This window comes from Anomaloglossus baeobatrachus, chromosome 6 (assembly GCF_048569485.1).
Source record: "Anomaloglossus baeobatrachus isolate aAnoBae1 chromosome 6, aAnoBae1.hap1, whole genome shotgun sequence".
Lineage (NCBI taxonomy): Eukaryota > Metazoa > Chordata > Amphibia > Anura > Aromobatidae > Anomaloglossus > Anomaloglossus baeobatrachus.
In genome coordinates, this window is record NC_134358.1 from 183,696,901 (window position 1) to 183,717,405 (window position 20,505).

Sequence of the window (20,505 nt, forward strand, 5' to 3'; positions counted from 1 at the left end):
AAATACAATTATATATATATATATATATAATATGGGCTGAAAGTGCACACTCCCAGCTGCAATATGAGAGTTTTCACATCCAAATCGGAGAAAGGGTTTAGGAATCATAGCTCTGTAATGCATAGCTTCCTCTTTTTAAAGGGACCAAAAGTAATTGGACAAGGGACTCTAAGGGCTGCAATTAACTCTGAAGGCGTCTCCCTCGTTAACCAGTAATCAATGAAGTAGTTAAAAGGTCTGGGGTTGATTACAGGTGTGTGGTTTTGCATTTGGAAGCTGTTGCTGTGACCAGACAACATGCGGTCTAAGGAACTCTCAATTGAGTTGAAGCAGAACATCCTGAGGCTGAAAAAAAAGAAAAAATCCATCAGAGAGATAGCAGACATGCTTGGAGTAGCAAAATCAACAGTCGGGTACATTCTGAGTAAAAAGGAATTGACTGGTGAGCTTGGGAACTCAAAAAGGCCTGGGCGTCCACGGATGACAACAGTGGTGGATGATCGCCGCATACTTTCTTTGGTGAAGAAGAACCCGTTCACAACATCAACTGAAGTCCAGAACACTCTCAGTGAAGTAGGTGTATCTGTCTCTAAGTCAACAGTAAAGAGAAGACTCCATGAAAGTAAATACAAAGGGTTCACATCTAGATGCAAACCATTCATCAAATCCAAAAATAGACAGGCCAGAGTTAAATTTGCTGAAAAACACCTCATGAAGCCAGCTCAGTTCTGGAAAAGTATTCTATGGACAGATGAGACCAAGATCAACCTGTACCAGAATGATGGGAAGAAAAAAGTTTGTAGAAGAAAGTGAATGGCACATGATCCAAGGCACACCACATCCTCTGTAAAACATGGTGGAGGAAACGTGATGGCATGGCCATGCATGGCTTTCAATGGCACTGGGTCACTTGTGTTTATTGATGACATAACAGCAGACAAGAGTAGCCGGATGAATTCTGAAGTGTACCGGGATATACTTTCAGCTCAGATTCAGCCAAATGCCGCAAAGTTGATCGGACGGCGCTTCGTAGTACAGATAGACAATGACCCCAAGCATACAGCCAAAGCTACCCAGGAGTTCATGAGTGCAAAAAAGTGGAACATTCTGCAATGGCCAAGTCAATCACCAGATCTTAACCCAATTGAGCATGCATTTCACTTGCTCAAATCCAGACTTAAGACGGAAAGACCCACAAACAAGCAAGACCTGAAGGCTGCGGCTGTAAAGGCCTGGCAAAGCATTAAGAAGGAGGAAACCCAGCGTTTGGTGATGTCCATGGGTTCCAGACTTAAGGCAGTGATTGCCTCCAAAGGATTCGCAACAAAATATTGAAAATAAAAATATTTTGTTTGGGTTTGGTTTATTTGTCTAATTACTTTTGACCTCCTAAAATGTGGAGTGTTTGTAAAGAAATGTGTACAATTCCTACAATTTCTATCAGATATTTTTGTTCAAACCTTCAAATTAAACGTTACAATCTGCACTTGAATTCTGTTGTAGAGATTTCATTTCAAATCCAATGTGGTGGCATGCAGAGCCCAACTCGCGAAAATTGTGTCACTGTCCAAATATTTCTGGACCTAACTGTATATATATATATATATATATATATATATATATATATATATATATATATATATATATATAAATATTATATATACACATGCACACGCGCACACATATATGCACCTTTATTTCTAATTATGTACAACAAGGCTTAAAGATAATAGCCATTATCCGTGGGTGTATACCGGCGGTTTAGTCCAGTTATATCCTTGCCCCGTATTTGTTCTCTCTCCCTCATTGATGGTATGTATGCATAAGGCTATGTGCACACATTGCTTTTTTTCATGCGCTTTTCCTTGCAGACGTTAATCAACACTGCAAGGAAAACGGAATGAAAGCAAAGTCTATGAGAATCCTGACTTGCTGTGCACATGTTGCTTCTTTTTTCCTTGCAGATTTTGTTGTAGAAAAAAAGAAGCAGCATGTCAATTATTTCTGCTTTTCTTCATGCATATATATTCCATTGCAATGGATTATATCTGTCAGTGTTGCACTCGCAGCACTGACAGTTTGCCTCACACACCATGCACCATGCATCTGGCCTGAACCCATGTTATCGCTAGGATTAAAAAGTAATAATAAGTTAAAACAAAAGCATGAAAAAAAGCGCGTTTTTTTCTGCTGCGTTTTTCCTGCCAAAACATGCAGTTTTGTGTGCAGAATATCGGTACACAAATCTGCTACGTGTGCACATACCTTAATTCTTTCCCTGGACTTCTGAGGCTCCCGGCACTTGTGTCCGCGGACACGCACGATTATCAATTACCATAACAACTCTGTCTGTTTGCAGATCACCGACCAGAAGCAGGAAGTCACATGCAGAGGTGGATCAGAGATACCATGAGCTGCACTAATTCAGTGAACTGGAACACAGCAGCGCTACAAGTAGTAAATACAGCTTTGCGCACTCATATGACCACCATAGCATAGTTAAACGTCCAGCATTCTCTTCCTTGACACGGGCCCTGAGCAAGGACAGCGAAACGCGTGTTGGGGCCAAGGGACAGAGGACCTGTTACATATTTACTCTTGGTTACCATACCTGTACTCACAAGTATATCTATCAGGATATCTTGCTATTATGGACGTTGCACGTTTAGATGTGTATGTGTCTTACATGCATCAGGGCATACAGTTTATGGGTCTATAAATACGTCCCTCCATGTCGAGGCATCATTTTAGAATTCATATGTATTTATGTGTTTTGTTATTGCAATAAAGATTATAAAATTTTTGATATTCTCTAGTCTGGTCACTTTATCTACTTAGCGGGGCATACCTGTGAGTTAAGGGATATGGCGATTTTGTATAGATTTAAAGTGACACTTATACAAATATTTTTGAGATTTTGGATATGATTGGTTAGGTTTTGAAGCGGTCTTACCTTAAAAAGATGTTGTGTGCACATACCCGAACAGGAGAGCATGGGATCATTTGTCATTTTATATAATTTATATCAATTCTGTTCAGATCTCAGAAAACCTCCTTAAAAAACCTGCAGAGAAATTCAGTGTCTTTTTCATCCATTTCATGTATTCTGTGTATTCACCAAGTCAAAACAGAAAAAAAAAAAACCTGTTGTGAACATCTATCAGCTTTATCTCATGAAGGGACAGAATGACATTTGGTCTGGGAAGACTTAATTTGGCACTGAGGAAGAAATCAAAGTGCTGTGATTTTCCAGCTAGTCACTTCTATGGTTCTATCACAGAACGTCAGTGAAGTTACTAGTACTATATCTCATGAAAATACCTGAAGCTCCAATATCTCAGCATAGAGGCCACTCTTAAGTAGTTCGTCTGCATTAAGACATCGTTCATTGTCATTTTGGCGACAGCTAATAATGATTAGTAAAATATGAACATTAATAAGACAAAAAGGAGAAATAAAATAGAATTACAAAAACAGGCCTACTATTTTAGTAGAACATTGGTATATATACTAGTTCCTATGAGGTAACCGATTGCTTTATCCTCATGGGCTTCTTCATCAGATCTCCAGCACAGTCCATACAACGGTGATCAATTACAAATGGACTAATTCATAAAGGCAATTGTTGCTTTTATCCAGTGCAAACAAAAAGCTGCATCAGGAGCGTAGATGCAGGAGGGTATTGTGCTGTTTCGCAGAATCCAAGCTTACTCAAGCCATTTAAAAAACAAAAATAAGAATCTGGTCATTCATGAACACAAAAAGCAAATGAGAAAACAAAAACTAATTAAAAAGGCATGAGAGTCAGATCTCATTAATTGTTCTCTCTGTGGGGCGGAATTCAGACGTAGAAGACAAGTAAAAGGACTGCGTCTTCCGTTTTAAGCGAGCCCTCTTGTTAGCGAGCGTCAAGCTGCGGCGGCTGGAGCTTATGATATCCGAGATAAACTTTTTGCAGTCCACACACACTTCCATGGTGCTCCAGTCCTCCATAAGCTCTTTTGGAAACTGGAGCTCATCGTCTGATTTGTCAATAGACTTAGACTTGGAGGTCAACCTAGAACACAAAAACATGTTCATAGTAATTAAATCGCCATCTTCATACAACCAATACAAGCTAATGTACAAGGTAACAACGGCATAATTCTGTCAAATTGGCAATTTGTTCCATACTAAAATTTAAACGGAATCGATCATCAGGTTTTTGTCACCTAATCTGAGATTTACCAAAAAAAACACTGCCAAAGTGCATAAGGTCACAATCCAAAATAAAAAGACCCCATTTTAATTTGAAAAGACACTTATCTTTATTTAAATATATGTTTACGCACAATCCATAAAAATAAAAACGGAGGATAGGACAATAAAGACACCCAGGCAGACGAAACAAATATATAGAACTTATCAAGAGAATAATTGGCAACAATTCTATTCATATGATTCTTTTTTTATATGTAATCTTCATACACAAGATACCAGTATTAATACAGCTGTAGCATAAATAATCTTTTTGTCAATGTTGGTCTCCTGATGCTCAGTTTATCAATATTATTAATTCATGTACAAAATTGACAAGTGCATTATTATAAATATTTTACTTCTTTTAAATTAATTACCAGATATAAATAGATATTTACAATACAATAAAATTTGTTGGTTTTAAATTAATAATATATTATTGTAAAAGATTATACCAGGCAATCGGGATCGCAGAGTTAATAATTAAACAGATAGCAAATTGTAATAAATTATCCCCCTATTAATAAATATCAAAAACACATTTTCATACCCAAATATGTTAGATGTTGTACTTGGATATGATTAGAATTGGAGACTTTATTAAAATTTTTCCTTTGTACACTCCCAGAGACCCCACTAATTAGTGTGAAAATTCAAAATTTCATGCAAATATCAGTGAAAATTCACATTTGCAATATGGTGGGGGACAAAAGACTCAATCAGGGGAGCACTAACAACTAAAACTAAAAAAAAAATTCCAGATTTATTGCAAATATAAGTGAAAATTCACATTAGCAACACGGCAGGGGAAAAAAGATTCAAACAGGTAGGCACAAATAGTTCTATGCCCTGTTCCCCAATTAACAATGTAACATTTGCAGATGTAATAGGCTAGTTTCACACTTGCGTTGAACGGCATCCGTTGCATTGCGTTGTGTGACGGATGTGTTGCATATAATGGCACAACGGATCGTACAACACAACGGAAAGCTTTTTTTTATATATTATATATATATATATATATATATATATATATATATATATATATATATATATTTTTTTATTTTTTTTCTTCTTTACAGTTTTACCGGCAGCAGACTATTGTGAACGATCAGCTGATCACCCGGCGGCCGGGCGCTCAGCTGAGCCCTCTCACACCGGCGGCCGGGCACTCAGCTTAGCGCTCTCACATGCCGGCGGCCGGGCACTCAGCTGAGAGCTCTCACATGCCGGCGGCCGGGCACTCAGCTGAACATTCGGCCACCGAGAGACAAAATAAAGTTTCTGTTATTAAAAGGGAAAAAAAAAAAAAAAAAGATGAGCATGCGCAGTGAAAAATAGAGTATTCCGCCGCTCAAAAAATGTTCCATGTTGCGTTCCTTCCGCCCAGCGTAAGCAACATAGCGTCGGCCAGCGTAAGCAACGCAGGTACTTTTGGCACAATCAGTCATCCATACAAGTCTATGGGAAACAGCGGAATCCGTTAACGGACTCCGCTGTTTTCCAAAAGGGCGGATTGTGACGGAAGGAAAAAAACGCCAGTGTGAAAGTACCCATAGGGAGTTCGCATTCTGGCTGCAGTGTGGGAGATGAACAATCACAAGTGAATACAGGGTTTCTAGTCCCTGCCTCCCAAATCACTGCAATCACTGAACACGTTACCATGCCACGTCTGCCACAGGACCCCCCCCTTGACGTATGTTTTGTAGCCTACTTGCTCAGATACAACTACACAATGCTAAAATGCAGTTATCTTGTGTAGGGAGGTGTATGAGCTGATCTGCTGTGATGGGATATAGGGATCCATGTGTACTTACTTAGGTAAAGAACGCAGGGGACGGTGATGACTGGTGGAAGGCTTCTCCGGCCTCAGGAAGCTCTCCCCTCGCTGCAAGGTGGAAGGTCCCAGAGAGAAGATAGGGAGTGTAGCATATGGCTTGGAAGGTAATCTCATCTGTCAGAACAAACCATAAAACACAAATGTAAGTACTGATACTAGGGCACAACTCACAGATATATAATACGCACAATAGTAGTGCAGTTAATATCTACTTTGCAAATTACCTTTTTGCAACACTGAGAACAGACAGGTCTGGAAGCACAAAACACAAAAATGAGATTAATCACCCTGGCCGCACAAATCTTACTCCTCATGTATATACTGCTAAGTCTTCATCAAGAATAAGCACAAAATAAATATAACCTGTATAATGTATGATCAGTTTTAGAGACTGGTTTTCTAAGATATGAGCAAAATTAAATATACATAAAATATAAATCTCTGTATACATACCGTTTACAGAACTGACAAGTGTAAGACCACGTAAATAAGGAAAACCTCTTTGTTCGACAACATAAACAAAGCTAAGGAAAGAAAGAACAAAATGGAGAGGGGTCATCTAAAACAGCAAATTAACATCATCTTGCCGACAGTTCAGTTCAGTGCAGTGCAGACCGAAGGAAAGGAGCGATCAAAGGGAATCTGTCATTAGGTTTTTGCCATTTAATTTGATAGCAGCAGTGTAGGGACAGACAGGCTGATTTCAGGGATGGGTCACCTACTAGACTATGTACTGTAGTTTCAATACAATCAGTGTTTTATCAGAAGGAGATTATCACTACAAGACTAGGTGTCGTGTACAAGGTAGTCTAGCTAATCTATGAAACCACACCCCCACAACTGATTGGCAGCTTGCTTGCAATGCACACTATACACATGCTAATCAGGGGTATGGGCAGGGTTATACACAGCTCAGCATTCTGACCACTGCTACATCTACAACAGAGAAAACAGGGATTCTATCAGAACTGCACTAAGCAGCCCAGTAAGTGACATATTGCTGCAATCCTCTGACCTTGCACAACAGAAGTGTCACAAAGCAAGGTGTACTTGCCTTGGATTCAGCTGTGCATTGCGCATACACCAAGCACCAAGGGAGCTGCCTGAGAATCTAGGACCACATAACTAAAGTACTTGTGATATCGGGAGCGGCCACATGTGCCGAGGCGATGCTGCTTCTCAGGGAAGGTATAGCTTAGCCATAGTAGACTATGCATTACATATACCCTGGAACATTAACACTTCCAGGAACAGTTTAATACAACATTACAGCAAAGAGTAAAGACAACCTAGATCACACAGTGGTTACAACCTTTTTCAGCTTTCTATGATTTTAATGCAGATTTTTAAAAGTCCTGCAGAAAACACTAAGTGGTCATTGAAGGGTTACTATTATTCATGAGATTCTGGTTCCAATTCACTATTTATGGAGAGGAAAAGGAAGGAGGGGGTAAATATCACATTGTTTTTGTCTTTTGGATAGTAGTTTCTGTTTTAGCACGAAATGCATCTAAATGGTAACGCGAATTTGATGCAAAGTAAAAAAAAAAAAAGGGAGCCTACATCCTGCCTTGAACGTTTTTTGTTCCTTTTGGTGCCCAAAGTCACAAAGTGGAGAAAAAATATGGGCGTACTTACAGCAATGCAATACACCACTTACACTTAATGCACCAATTCAGTGACTATAAAAAAATAAATGAATCAAGCTAAAACAACTGGAATTGCGTCATACACAAAGTGAAAAGACAAAACAAAAAAAAAAAACAAAAATGGGTGAGCACTTATGAAATATTCTTCAAAAAAGGTGCAAATAGAATAATGAATTGGGTACAAAACTAGATAAAAAACAAGCCGAAAGGAAATGATTAATTCGGGCCACTCAGGCTGAATAATGCCATAGAAATTAGATGGTTTTTGATCAGATATCCTGACATTTTTTAATTTCAGTGTTTACTCCATTACTGGCATGTCCAAGCTACCAGAGTGGACAACAGTCACTCTCATGAGAGCAGTCTGGGCGGAACGTGGACTCTTAGGCTACTTTCACACATCCGGTTTTTGCTCTGCGGCACAATACGGCGCTCTGCAGAAAAAACGCAACCGTTTTTTTTTTGCATAAACTTACATTAGTGCCGTATTGTGCCGCATGGGCTTGCGTTCGGCCCGGTTTTTGCCGCATGTGGCAGATTTAGCCAATGCCGCGGCCGGATGGAACGTTGCCTGCAACGTTTTTTGCTCCGGCAAAAAAAACGCATCGCGCCGCATCCGGCCGCTGCGGCACATTTTTCAATGCATGCCTATGGACGCCGGATGCGGCGCGATGCGGAAAAAACGCATCCGGCCGCCGCATGCGGTTTCTTCCACTGCGCATGCTCAGTAGCGTGCCGCAACCGGAAAAAAACGGACGGGCACAATGTAAAAACTTATGCAAAGGATGCGGTGTTTTCGCCGCATCCGTTGCATAGGTTTCACAGCCGGATTGAGCCGCACTGCTTAAACCGGATGTGTGAAAGCAGCCTTAATTGAAAGCATAAAATGGTGGATAACATGATTCTTCCATCGATCAACACATTTTCTATTGGAAGTGCTGACTATCAAGACAGGTTTCCAAGCTGGTTCAGCTGCATGTGGCCGAAACAGTGTCCATATGACCTTACCAAAGGCTGGATGACTTGCATTAAAAAAAAAATGAAAAAAAAAAATGTATTAAGTCACCAGTTTACACTCTGATTTGTTTCCCACTGCTCCTGATTACTGTATGACCAAAATTATGAGATTATATTATATATATATATATATATATATATATATATATATATATACACACATATACATACACATACACACACACACACACACACACACACATATATATATATATATAATACAAACATATACAATATATATTTTTTTAGTCTGCTGAACTACTACAGGGATGTGGGCCTTTTTATTTAGTGCTCATTTTTATGGTCTTTCCAAAGAGGGCGGTGCTCACAGGATACTATTGGGGCGTGTCTTCAGTCTGCTTTGCATAAATTAACCTGTAAGTTCCCCCCAATTTGTAAAGCATTAAATACAAAGACCTATATCTCTTTAACCACAAGATGAATTAACACTAGAAGTCCCAGAGAGGGGTCATTCAACATTTCTACCATTGGAACCCTATGGAGCTCGAAATTTCTGGGACTTCTAGTGTTAAATACAATACATACATACATACCGTACATATATATATATGAAGTACTGGTAAACTCAGGAGAGCTGGGAATAACAAGAGAGCAAACTGGCAACTTTTGACCTGGTGACATCAAGTCAAAAGTTGCTAGTTTTGCTCTTATCCATCGCATGTGGTTGTCAGTTAGGCCACATCTGTATATCGATGTATACCAGCCCAAGGGTCAGCAGTATCTACAGGAGGTAGAGAGTGGCGCTCAATGAATACACTTGCCTCATTATCCTGATAGAACTCCCAGTAAACAAGCTAAGTGGACATTACTACTGAGAAGTGATCAGCGCCTGTCACTTATATACTACAAAGTGTCTTACCTTTCCTTTCTTGAGTGCGCTATAGACATCTTTATACTGCTGATACTTCTCGAGCTCGGCCTTCACCAGGACTTGTCGTATGTGCATTACCTCCTCTACAGTGAGAGCCAGACACTCCACAGGGTAACAAAACTCCTCCTGAAATTAAACACCTTGGATTAGTAACTCATCTGATAAGCAGCTATGAAAACGATGGATTCCACCAACCGAGCACCTCTGTTAGTAGTAGGAAGATGTGGAGGTGTACTGACTGGATACAGCCGGGTGTGAACAAGTGTATGTAAACAAGTCTGAATTAAGATAGAACCGGATATTGTACTGACTGTAGCTCCTCTGCAACACCAAAGAAGACAACAAGGTCTTTTCCCTTTATTTCATCAATACCACCAATTTCTGTCCTCGCCAATTTCACATTTGGTTATATACATGGCGTGGGCAGAGTAGTTAGAGAGTAGGGTTAGTAAGTGATTAGATCTGGAGATTTCTATGCTGTGGCGTTTGAGTATTGGTTGTAATTAGAGATGAACGAATACATTTACAGGACCCTAATCTGATGGCCACATATGAATTTCATGGCGGTAAGATCAGGGTCATGCAAAACGATCATCTTTAGTTATAATATTACACCAATATATAAGTGGCACTGGAGATACCACCTTTATTTAATGTACCAACCCACCACAGAATAAATGATCTCCTTGCACACCGCAAGCAGGCAAAATCATCAACTAGTGTCTATAATAAAGGCAGAAAAGCCAGTCATCAAGATTTTTTGCTTTTAAACAGCATTTGCCAAATATGAGGAAAAAAAACCCCCAAAAAACACCAGCAAATATAGATTCTTGGTTAAGTCACCATTGTTACTGATCTTTCCCATAGATCACCCCGAAGCAAGGCAGATTTGCCATTTAGGAGCCTGGAGACCTTTGGTGACTTCTGAAAAGTTGGCATTAAATGGATATTTTTCGGTGGAAAAAGCACAAAAATCGCACATTAACTATTCTGCCTTTAAATTAGACAATTTAATTTCATAAATGACACCAGGAAAACATTAGCATATACAATCTTTAGCTCCTAGAAGAGTCTTCATTCTTCCCATTATCAGATCTAACTCCTATTGTGCTGGAGTTCTTAGGCGTTCACACTAAGGGTACCGTCTCATAAACAACGTACCAGCGATTCCGACCACGCTGCTGCGTCGCTACATGGTCGCTGGTGAGCTGTCAATCAGGCAGATCTCACTAGCGACCAGTGACCAGCCACCAGCGACTTGTGGAAACGATGCTGCACTTGGTAACCAAGGTAAATATCGGGTAACTAAGCAAAATGCTTTGCTTGGTTACCCGATATTTACCCTGGTTACCAGCGCACACCGCTTAGCACTGGCTCCCTGCACTCGTAGCCAGGGTACACATCGGGTTACTAAGCAAAGCGCTTCGCTTAGTTACCCGATGTGTACTCTGGCTACGTGTGTAGGGAGCCAGCACTGGCAGCCTGAGTGTGGCGTACGCTGGTAACCAATGTAAATATTGGGTAACCAAGCAAAGCGCTTCACTTAGTTACTCGATGTGTACCTTGGTTACCAGCGTACGCAGCTTCCAGACGCTGGCTCCCTGCACATTCAGATCGTTGCTTTCTCGCTGTCAAACACAGCGATGTGTGCTTCACAGCAGGAGAGCAATGAGCAAAAAATGAACCAGCACTGTGTGTAACGATCAGCGATTTCACAGCAGGGGCCAGGTCGCTGCTCAGTGTCACACACAGCTAGCGATCTCGCTATGTGAGCAGTACCCCTTAAACAAATGCGGCAATCAGAACCATAGGAGTTAACAAGTAGAGAAATATCACCTGGTCCTAGATACGACTTAAATGCCTTAAATAAAACATACCCCTTTGGGTACATCCGTGACCGGGACACTAACCTGCTTTTAGGAGAAACCAGATTTGTAAGAACGTATACATTAATTGTGAAATTCAAGTCATGTAAAGCACTTGGAAATAGTAATTTGATTTGTAATAATAAATATTGGTTTAATTTTAATTTAAATTTTTAATTCATTTTAATTTAAATTTTTAATGAAAATTTAAAACACAAATACATTTAAAAAAAAAATCAATTTGCTTTTGCATAGCGGATTATTGATACAGTTTATTGATTGAATGAAATAAATTATAGTTTATGCAATGGTGCTTAATGTAAGATAAAAGATTGGAAAAGCTGAGATGTTACATGTCATAGCAAGGGAGTGGGGCATCTGAATGGCTTTATTAAAGGACTTGTCATCTTTAAATCGACAAATTTTGTCCTCTTCATCCATGAAAAAGCTATTCTGTTATCTGTTAGTTTCTGATAACTTGCATTGGAATACTCCTCTATTATTCTTCCTGAAACTTGAATGAATTGACAACTGGGTGTTACCCTCTCCTTGTAAATAAGGTGTGTCTCCACAGTGATTGCAGTGTGCCCGCACACCACCCCAACTGCTAACACCCAGCTGTCAAGATATTCATTTACAGGAGAAATAACAGAAGTTACTCGTTTACAGGAGAAATAACAGAAGTCACCTCGACATCTACTGCATTAGTAGATTTAGCTATGCCACTATTGCTATATTGGAGGAATATTCTTTCATTGGAAATGTTTAGTGTGAATATTCTTGTGTTCGTATAAAATGCTAATGTTTATCTGAATCATAAAGAAAACAACATGGAAAGACAGCTCAAACTTTATGCAACATCTTTTTTTGTAAACTGTTAATCTGTCCACAAAATTGTGATTCGCAATCAGGAAGCAGAATAATGTAGTCAGACGCTAATTGCAGTGATGTGTCACTGGTCTGACTGCTGTAGTTTTTATAAATCACTGTGTTAGGGCTCTTTTCCACCTGCGATTCTCTTGTGCGAGTGCAATCCTATAAAAAAAAAAATTGGATTGCACTCGCACCAGTGTTAATCAGTGAGACACTTTCCTCTTTCCTGTTATTTCTCGACACGAATCGCGCTCTCGGTGCAATCGCAGCATGCTGCGTTTTCCAGCGAGTCTCAGCTCACACACACCCATACAAGTCTATGGAAGTGTGTGAAACATCGCACTGCACTCGCATGTTATGCGACTGCAGTGCACGCAGACAGACAGCGGAGGAGATGGGGAGAAAGTGCTCAGTCCCTCTTCGCCGCACCTGTGATGTGATCGCATGACGCTTGGCTGACACACGCAGCAGAGGGTTATTAGTATATCGTTTCCGATGCTATCGCATCAGAAGCGGTACGCTAGTGGAAAACAGTCTTTAGGAAAAGATTATCACTAGACGACTAGTTAACCAGCTGCCATGTAGTCCTCCATAATCACAAGCTCTGTACTACCTCACCCCACAAATTGGCAGCATTCTGCCTATACACAGAAACCTGCCAATCAGTGATGTGGGTGGGGTCATAAAGAACTCAGCATTCAGAGAACTGGTACCTCTTCAACAGATAAAATTGATTTTATCAAAACTTGAGCAAGCCGCCTAGTAAGTGATAATACGTAGCTGGAATCAGTGTCTCTGCCTCCTACATTATGCTGCTCTCTGATGGGGTAGAACAAACCTGCTGACAGATTGCCTTTAAAATCTAGCCATTAGTAATGAGCAAGCACTACCATTCTCAGGTGCTTAGTAATCGTAACGAGCAGTCGGACACTCGGATGGGCTTGACTCCTGGACAGAGTATAATGGAAGTCAATGGGGAACTCTAGCATTTTTTTTGGGAGATCTACTGGAAAAATTCTTGGAGTTCCCCATTGACTTGCATTGTACTCGGTACACAAGTCGCACCTGTCCAAGCATCCGACTGCTGGCTACGAGTACCGAGTACTCATCACTAGTAGCCATGTATACCTGAATGGAGTAGTGTCAGGTTAGCAGCTCATATATGCACTCTGAAGGCTCATAAAATATGCATGGTGATGTTGCTTTATCAGTTTGAGGTCCTTCTCTACGATTTCTAATGTATTATTACATTGATTGAAAAAGGAAAACAAAATCAGATTTAAATTAAGTCCCAGTGCAAAATCATTAGGATGGGTGGTGCGGATGCTGCAGCAAGTCAAGTGACACAGCTCAAGAACCGCTCCAACCCAGGAGGGGAGATCAAAAAAGATCCAAACTGAAGATGAAAGAGGCAAACCTGGGGGGCTCTCCACCTGCTGGTATAAGCTTTCTCAAACAGATAAAACACAGCCCCAGCTGCCCCAAAAATGGCTGCTTCAAAAGGATGAGACCCCAACAAAGAGGCTGTGTGTATGGTGGAAAATGGTCGAAAAGCCATCCTTGGAAAGAAACTGGTTATCCTAGGAACCTAGATAATAAATAGGGAGGAGAGTGAAGGCCATGTTCCCCAGGGTCCGCTTCAGAGTGCGGAAATCTATACTGCATTCCTATTAGCGGTCTGCTTTGCAACAGCCACAAGTCTCCCTGTTAATTGGTTATGTTAACAAACACGGAAGAGAACATTTCCATGTACAAGACCCCCTGTTACTTCCCCCAGCTGGTACAGCAAGTACGTGTCCATTTTTCATTTCACTTCATATTGAAGTCCGAATTTATAAATTACTTCTAATATATTTTTTTTTTTTATTTAAAAAATTCCCTAACAGAAACACTCATTTTACTGCCAGTGTTCAATATCTTCTGTTGGACCCCTGGGGTTGTATAAAGCCTTGCCCCCAGATTAAAATGAGCTTAGCTCTGGTCTACAAAGCACAAATCAAACGCCAAGCAGTCAGTGCCAATTTTAATACCACACTGTGTACACTAGGGGGCAGCAAGGCATTTCACATCCAGTAAGCATAAAGGTGAGTGTCCTGGTATTAAAGACTCCTCCCGATAGGGCTCTACTGTGCGGAAGGCTTGTATGGTCATATACTGAGCTCTGGGGAACACAGTGATAAGCCCGTTACATAACAGGCATCTATATCGACAATTACAGGCTCATGAATATTGCACATAATTAACAAGATACATATAGTATAAACATGGTGAGATTTAAAAGGGGTTGTCAGAGTAGTGTATAAACCCTTTAAGGTCAGAACAACTCAGTGAATTTACCGTGGACCTCGTGAAAATTCTGGCCTTTCTGGGGATAGTTACATCAAATTAAAAAAAAATCCTCTCAATCATTTAGGCACTTCTCTCTAAGCTAGAAGTTCAGGAAAGCAAAGAGTTAAAACCTAATTTTATTAAGGTCTATATGCCCAGAAACAGTGGTATCTGTCCAGGCAGAGTCTTCTGACACCGGTTGTGGTGAGATACTAGTACCTGCTAAGTGTTGGATGACTTCTCCCAATGTAGCGCCCCGGGGGCACCGGCGCTCCTCAATACCCTGGGCAGACCATGCTGGAGAGTTTGTCTGGACATCATTAAACAGGTTGATGGTGACCAGTTTTGCTCATATTTTATTCTTGCTGCTCCACTGAACATTCCATTTGTATTTTTTTTAATAGGCCATATGCTTCCAGATATGGAGGTTTTTAGTTAGTGCTCATTTGTATTGTCTTTACCAAGGGGGCATGGCTCACAGAATAATTATGCAAAGCAGCTTAATGACACGGCCCCCATAGACTGTGAGCAATGCCCTCTTGGAAAAAACCCCATAAAAATTAGCACCAAAATAAAAAGGCTCATACCAGGATATGATCAATTTAAATAAATAAATTAATGCTCAGGTGATCACCAGGAATAAAATAAGAGCAAAAACTGGTCCTATTTGACCAGGTGACAAGTGCTCTAAGTTTGCAATAAAATAGATTATTCTACCACAGTGACTTATTGGAAGCCTAAAGAGTACTTTACACACTGCGACATCGCTAGCGATTTCATTAGCGATGTGAAATTCTAGAGCGCAAGTGCGATCATTTGAGATCGCACATAGGTCATTTTACGCATGTGCGATCTCAAAAGATCGCACTTGCGATCTAGAATTTCACATCGCTAATGAGATCGCTAGTGATGTCGTAGCATGTAAAGTACCCTTAAGTCAAGGAAATTCCCAATAAATATTCCACTTTTTTGCTGCTATTTAGCATGATATTGCAATGAAACAGAGAAATCTAAATAGTTCCTAACTAGATTTGCAGGTACTAAATGATATTACTATCCTGTGACTGGTTACAAGACAACTAGCTGCAGCAGGAGCCTCCCCCCCTCTGTCTTGCATTATACCCTGTGTAAATGCATGAGACATAGATCTGTGAAAATGAAAGGTAACTAAGGAACCATTAAATGGCCATCAACTTAATCTATTTTCTGCAACAGCAGCAGATTGTGTTTTTATATTATTTTAGATTTCTATTACATTTCTTATATATTACATAACACCCATATCATTGACTACTAACATTTTGTCAAGCTTTCACTATATAAAGAAGGTAATAGTTTACTCGACATAGGAAAAGTTACAAATTTTACAGCTCCTTAAATCCATCTTAGAATTCCCTGTATCATGGGATGTTTTTATTTCTAACAATATGTTTCATTAGTACCTCAAATATTTGGCTTCGCAAATATCTGATGAATAGCTCGCCGCTATGCGAATATTCAATGCGCAATGTAAGTCTATGGGAAGCCCGAATAGTTCCGAATAGTTGTTATTCGGGTTTCCCATAGACTTACATTGCGCATCGAAATATTCGCGAGTAGTCGAATAGCGGGGAGCTATTCTGCAAATATTCGCGAAGCCGAATATTTGAGGTATTCGATCATCCCTATTCATTACACCTGTGTAAATCAAAAAACTGTGTGTAGTGACTACTAAAAGATTAATAAAAGGTAGTAAAGGTAAAATGAGGATTGCCTACCAAAGATCTGGAGCTTTGTCGGGATGGAGGAATAAAGTGCCGTACATTGGTAGGAGTCTCTTTCTCTATAGAGTGGCGCCTTTGCGGAGTTTGCCGCCTCTCAGGCTGTGGTGTAGAGGAGATGGGCAAGAACCTCGGTGGTGCTAAGGATACAATAAAAGACGGGAATGTAAAATATAGTGACATCGTGTCTAGCAGCCATGAAAATAGCGAAGACAGCAAGTAAGTTCATGGTCTGTTCATAAAACTATATTATATTATATTATAATAATATATATATATATATATATATATATATATACATATACACACACACACACACACACACACACACACACAATCTATATACACTAGTCACAAAACGTTAGGGATATTTGGCTTCCGCGTGAAATTTCTGGATGATCCTAAAATGCACTCCAAACCTTTTCATGTGACATTTCATAATGTGACTTTATCTAAACTTTTGAGTGCACATGTCCAACAGTTCAATGTTTCAGTAGTTTTTGTACATTTTGTTGTTCTCTAGCAAGGATCTTAATGGCAAAATTCATAACCAGTGTTTGATCCATAAAATCGCCCAATACATTTCTGGGTTGAATTAGACTAGGTATTTAAACAGTTCTACTCATCATGCTGTTCACATTTTGACAACATGAGACCAAGAAGACACCTAACAATTGATCAACAGTATCTCACCGTTGCGAGGCTTCAAGCAGGATGTTCTCAGATGAAAGTGGCCACTGAGTATCAGCAGGTTGCAACTGTGAGACTGGAAGAAATCACAGAAAGGCATAGAAGTAGATGTCCTTTAGCCACATTCAACACTGCTGACCGCTTCATTATGAACAATGCCCTTCGGAACCGGATGATGAATGCCACACAACTCCAGGCATATTTAAATAATGTGAGAGGGACCCAAGTATCACGTCAGACCATTCGAAACAGTTTACATAAGTGTAGTCTACATGCTAGACGACCTGCAAGTGTATCTGAAAACACCACCAGGCACAGGAGCCATTGTCTTGCTAGTGTTCGATGATGAAAGTCGATTCATGAGGAGAAATTTTGACCGCCAACGATGTTGGAGACTTCAACAAGAGCGCTGGCATCAACCACTGTTGTCACCTGATGAACACTTGGTGGTGGTGGTGGTGTTACCGTGTGGGCAAGTGTATCTAGTCAATACAGAACTGCCCTACACTTTGTGACAAGCACCTACTACTTGAATAACATCATTAATCCAGTCATTGTGCCTCTGCATGAAGATCACAGGCCTAATTTCATCGTTATGGATGACCATGCTCCAGCTGATTGAGCATAATTAGGGAATGGCTGCCGGAGATTGGGGTGACCCGCACTTTCTCCAGAACTGAATCCCATAGAAAACCTATGGAATCCGCCGATTTACCATATAAAGGCTCCTAACTCTGTACCCCAGAACCTCAATGATCTCAGGCCACCCTTCAAAAAGAGTGGGATACCATACCTTCACAGACAATAACTCCACCTGTGAACAGCATGAAATGTCTTTGTCAAGCTGTAATTGATATAGAAGTTATAGACACATTGACATTTTGGGGTGGGGGGGGGGGTGGAGGGGTTTTCCCCCCACTTTTGTTTCAATATATTGTTTGAGATGAGGAAATCACCATTGCATGCTTCTACTTGGATACCGTACTTTCATGATAAAATATCACTATAGCGAGAACTTTAGATTTTTCCATAAATTTCACCCAAAAGCCACATATCCCTAACTTTTTGTGAGTGGTGTATATATTTATAATACATAGATATACATATTAAATACATACTCACACAAAATATAAGTATATACAGTATATATGTGACAAATATATATAAAATTTGTATTTTCTGCTCACTTTTTCTTCCGGCCGTGGTTCCTGGAGATGCATCGTCAGGCTGGGAATTGGACACACTACTGCTGCTTGAGGATTTGTGCACTGTATCCTCCTGAATAAAGGGGAAATTATAGTATAAGTAATAACTTACATTAATTTACCTATATCTGAAATATGTATACATACTTTATATCTCATTACATTATGTAAATAATATATTGCAGCCTCAGAAGCAGAATTCTTAGCATTTATCTTAAGTTTTTCCTGGCACAGATCCCTACCCATCGTGCAGGAAGGTTGTACGGACTGCAGCAAGGTCTGACCGAGTAAATAGAAATTAATAAACACTAATCTCCTTTTAGTTAATCTATAATCCTGTTGCATGTTTCAGACAAAAGCAAACTAAGCATTTATGGCAAGGAAATCTTTCTGATTAAGAGTAGTAATCAAGAAACTGGTAATCTGCCAGCACAGACATGACGCAGCATTGTTTTCAGGAACACAGGAGACCTGGGGATATAGAGAAGCTTGATCTCGGAGCCACTAATATGAGATCTGTGATTTTCAAAGCGATTCTAAATATTTCTATATTAACTGAAGTCAATGGCTTCAAGGACGTTAGTGATTGGACTGTGTTACCCCATATACTCTGGGCGTAATCCCAGATGTCACCAGGGGCGTGCGCTGCCTATACGAGGGGCTGCTGATAAGTCTTTGGCTTTACCCAGAAAGAAACGAGATAGGATGATGAAACTTTACATTTATTCCACATACTCTCCACTGATGTCAACACACTTCTTACATCGGTATACCAGGTTCTGTAAGCCTAGCAAAAAGAAGGATTTCGGTTCTGCCGCAAACCAGGCATCCGTAGAATCCATGACATCAGAAATGATGTGAAATTTGGTACCCTTAAGGTGTTTCTTCAGGTTTGGAAACATATGATAGTCGGAGGGAGCTAGATCTGGTGAATAATGTGGGTGGTGAACCAGCTGGAAGCCCAGCTCTGCCTGTTTTGTCGTGGTTGCTTGCGCAGTGTGAGCAGAGGAAATGTCTTGCAGGAACAAAATTCCTTTGGACGGCTTGCCGTGCCTTTGGCCTTCAGAGCTGCCTTTAATTGGTCCAAAAGTTCAATGAAATACCTTGCATTGATGGTGGAACCCTTTTGAAGGTAGTCCACTAGCAGCACACCCTCCATATCCCAGAACACAGACGCCATCACCTTAGTGGCTGATTTTTGTACCCTGGACTTCTTTGGATGAGGGGAACCACTGTGCCTTCACTCTTGACTGCTCCATGTTTTCAGGTCTTACAAATAAATCCAGGTCTCATCCATAGTGACCAGTCGATCCAGGAAGTTCTTATCAGTCCAGAAACGCTGACAAATGGACTGGGAAGTTTTCACTCGCATGCTTCTCTGATCTGTTGTCAAACATTTGGGGACGCACTTTGCAGATAGCTTCCTCATGTCCAAATGTTCATGGATAATGACACAAACACGTTCACAGGAAATCCCCATGATGTCTGCTATTACTATAGCTGAAATTTGTCGATTCTCCAGTATGAAGTCGTGCACAGCATTGACGATCTCCAGGATAACAACCACTCTTCGTGGACTTTCCTTGCAAAAACATGAATTTTATCACTCCTCTGCTCTCAGTTGCTGTGAATATCACATTAGACTCCGCCATTTTGTTTTCCTGCGTGCGTAGAACACTGTTGCTATAAGCAACAAACACAATTTTTTAAACATATATTAGACACATAAGGCTTTCATGTGATGTAACATTTGTTGCCAAAGACTTATAAGCAGCCCCTCGATTGTGCCGTATTTATTCTATCCTATTATGTAGTAGCAGAACCTATCCATGGTTATGACCAGGCATATACAGGTACATCTCAATAGATTAGAATATCATCAAAAAGTTAATTTATTTCAGTAATTCAATACAAAAAGGGAAAACCACATATTATATAGAGTCATTACACACAGAGTGATCTATTTCAAGTGTTTATTTCTGTTAATGTTGATGATTATGGCTTACAGCCAATGAAAACCCAAAAGTCATTATCTCAGAAAATTTAGAATATTATATAAGACCAACTGCAAAAATGATTTTAAACTCAGAAATGTTGCCGCCTACTGAAAAGTATGTACAGTAAATGCCTCAATACTTGGTCGGGGC

At 40.1% G+C, this 20,505-nt stretch overlaps 1 protein-coding gene across 4 annotated transcripts in view; it reads right to left on the reverse strand.

Annotated features, from left to right (window-relative positions):
* Window positions 1-1,336: 1,336 nt before the first annotated feature.
* Window positions 1,337-20,505, reverse strand: part of SPIRE1 (spire type actin nucleation factor 1) — a 265,068-nt gene continuing 245,899 nt past the window's right edge. The window contains exons 11-18 of one of the 4 annotated variants that reach the window (XM_075314570.1): window positions 18,341-18,431; window positions 16,461-16,603; window positions 11,515-11,547; window positions 9,626-9,763; window positions 6,533-6,603; window positions 6,304-6,331; window positions 6,057-6,193; window positions 1,337-4,057 (exon numbers count right to left, since the gene is read on the reverse strand). In XM_075314570.1, coding sequence (XP_075170685.1) covers window positions 3,805-4,057; window positions 6,057-6,193; window positions 6,304-6,331; window positions 6,533-6,603; window positions 9,626-9,763; window positions 11,515-11,547; window positions 16,461-16,603; window positions 18,341-18,431 — 894 coding nt within the window. In that variant the 3' untranslated portion in view covers window positions 1,337-3,804. The remainder of the gene's footprint in view (window positions 4,058-6,056; window positions 6,194-6,303; window positions 6,332-6,532; window positions 6,604-9,625; window positions 9,764-11,514; window positions 11,548-16,460; window positions 16,604-18,340; window positions 18,432-20,505) is intronic. The other 3 variants (XM_075314572.1, XM_075314571.1, XM_075314573.1) reach the window with 3 other exon arrangements.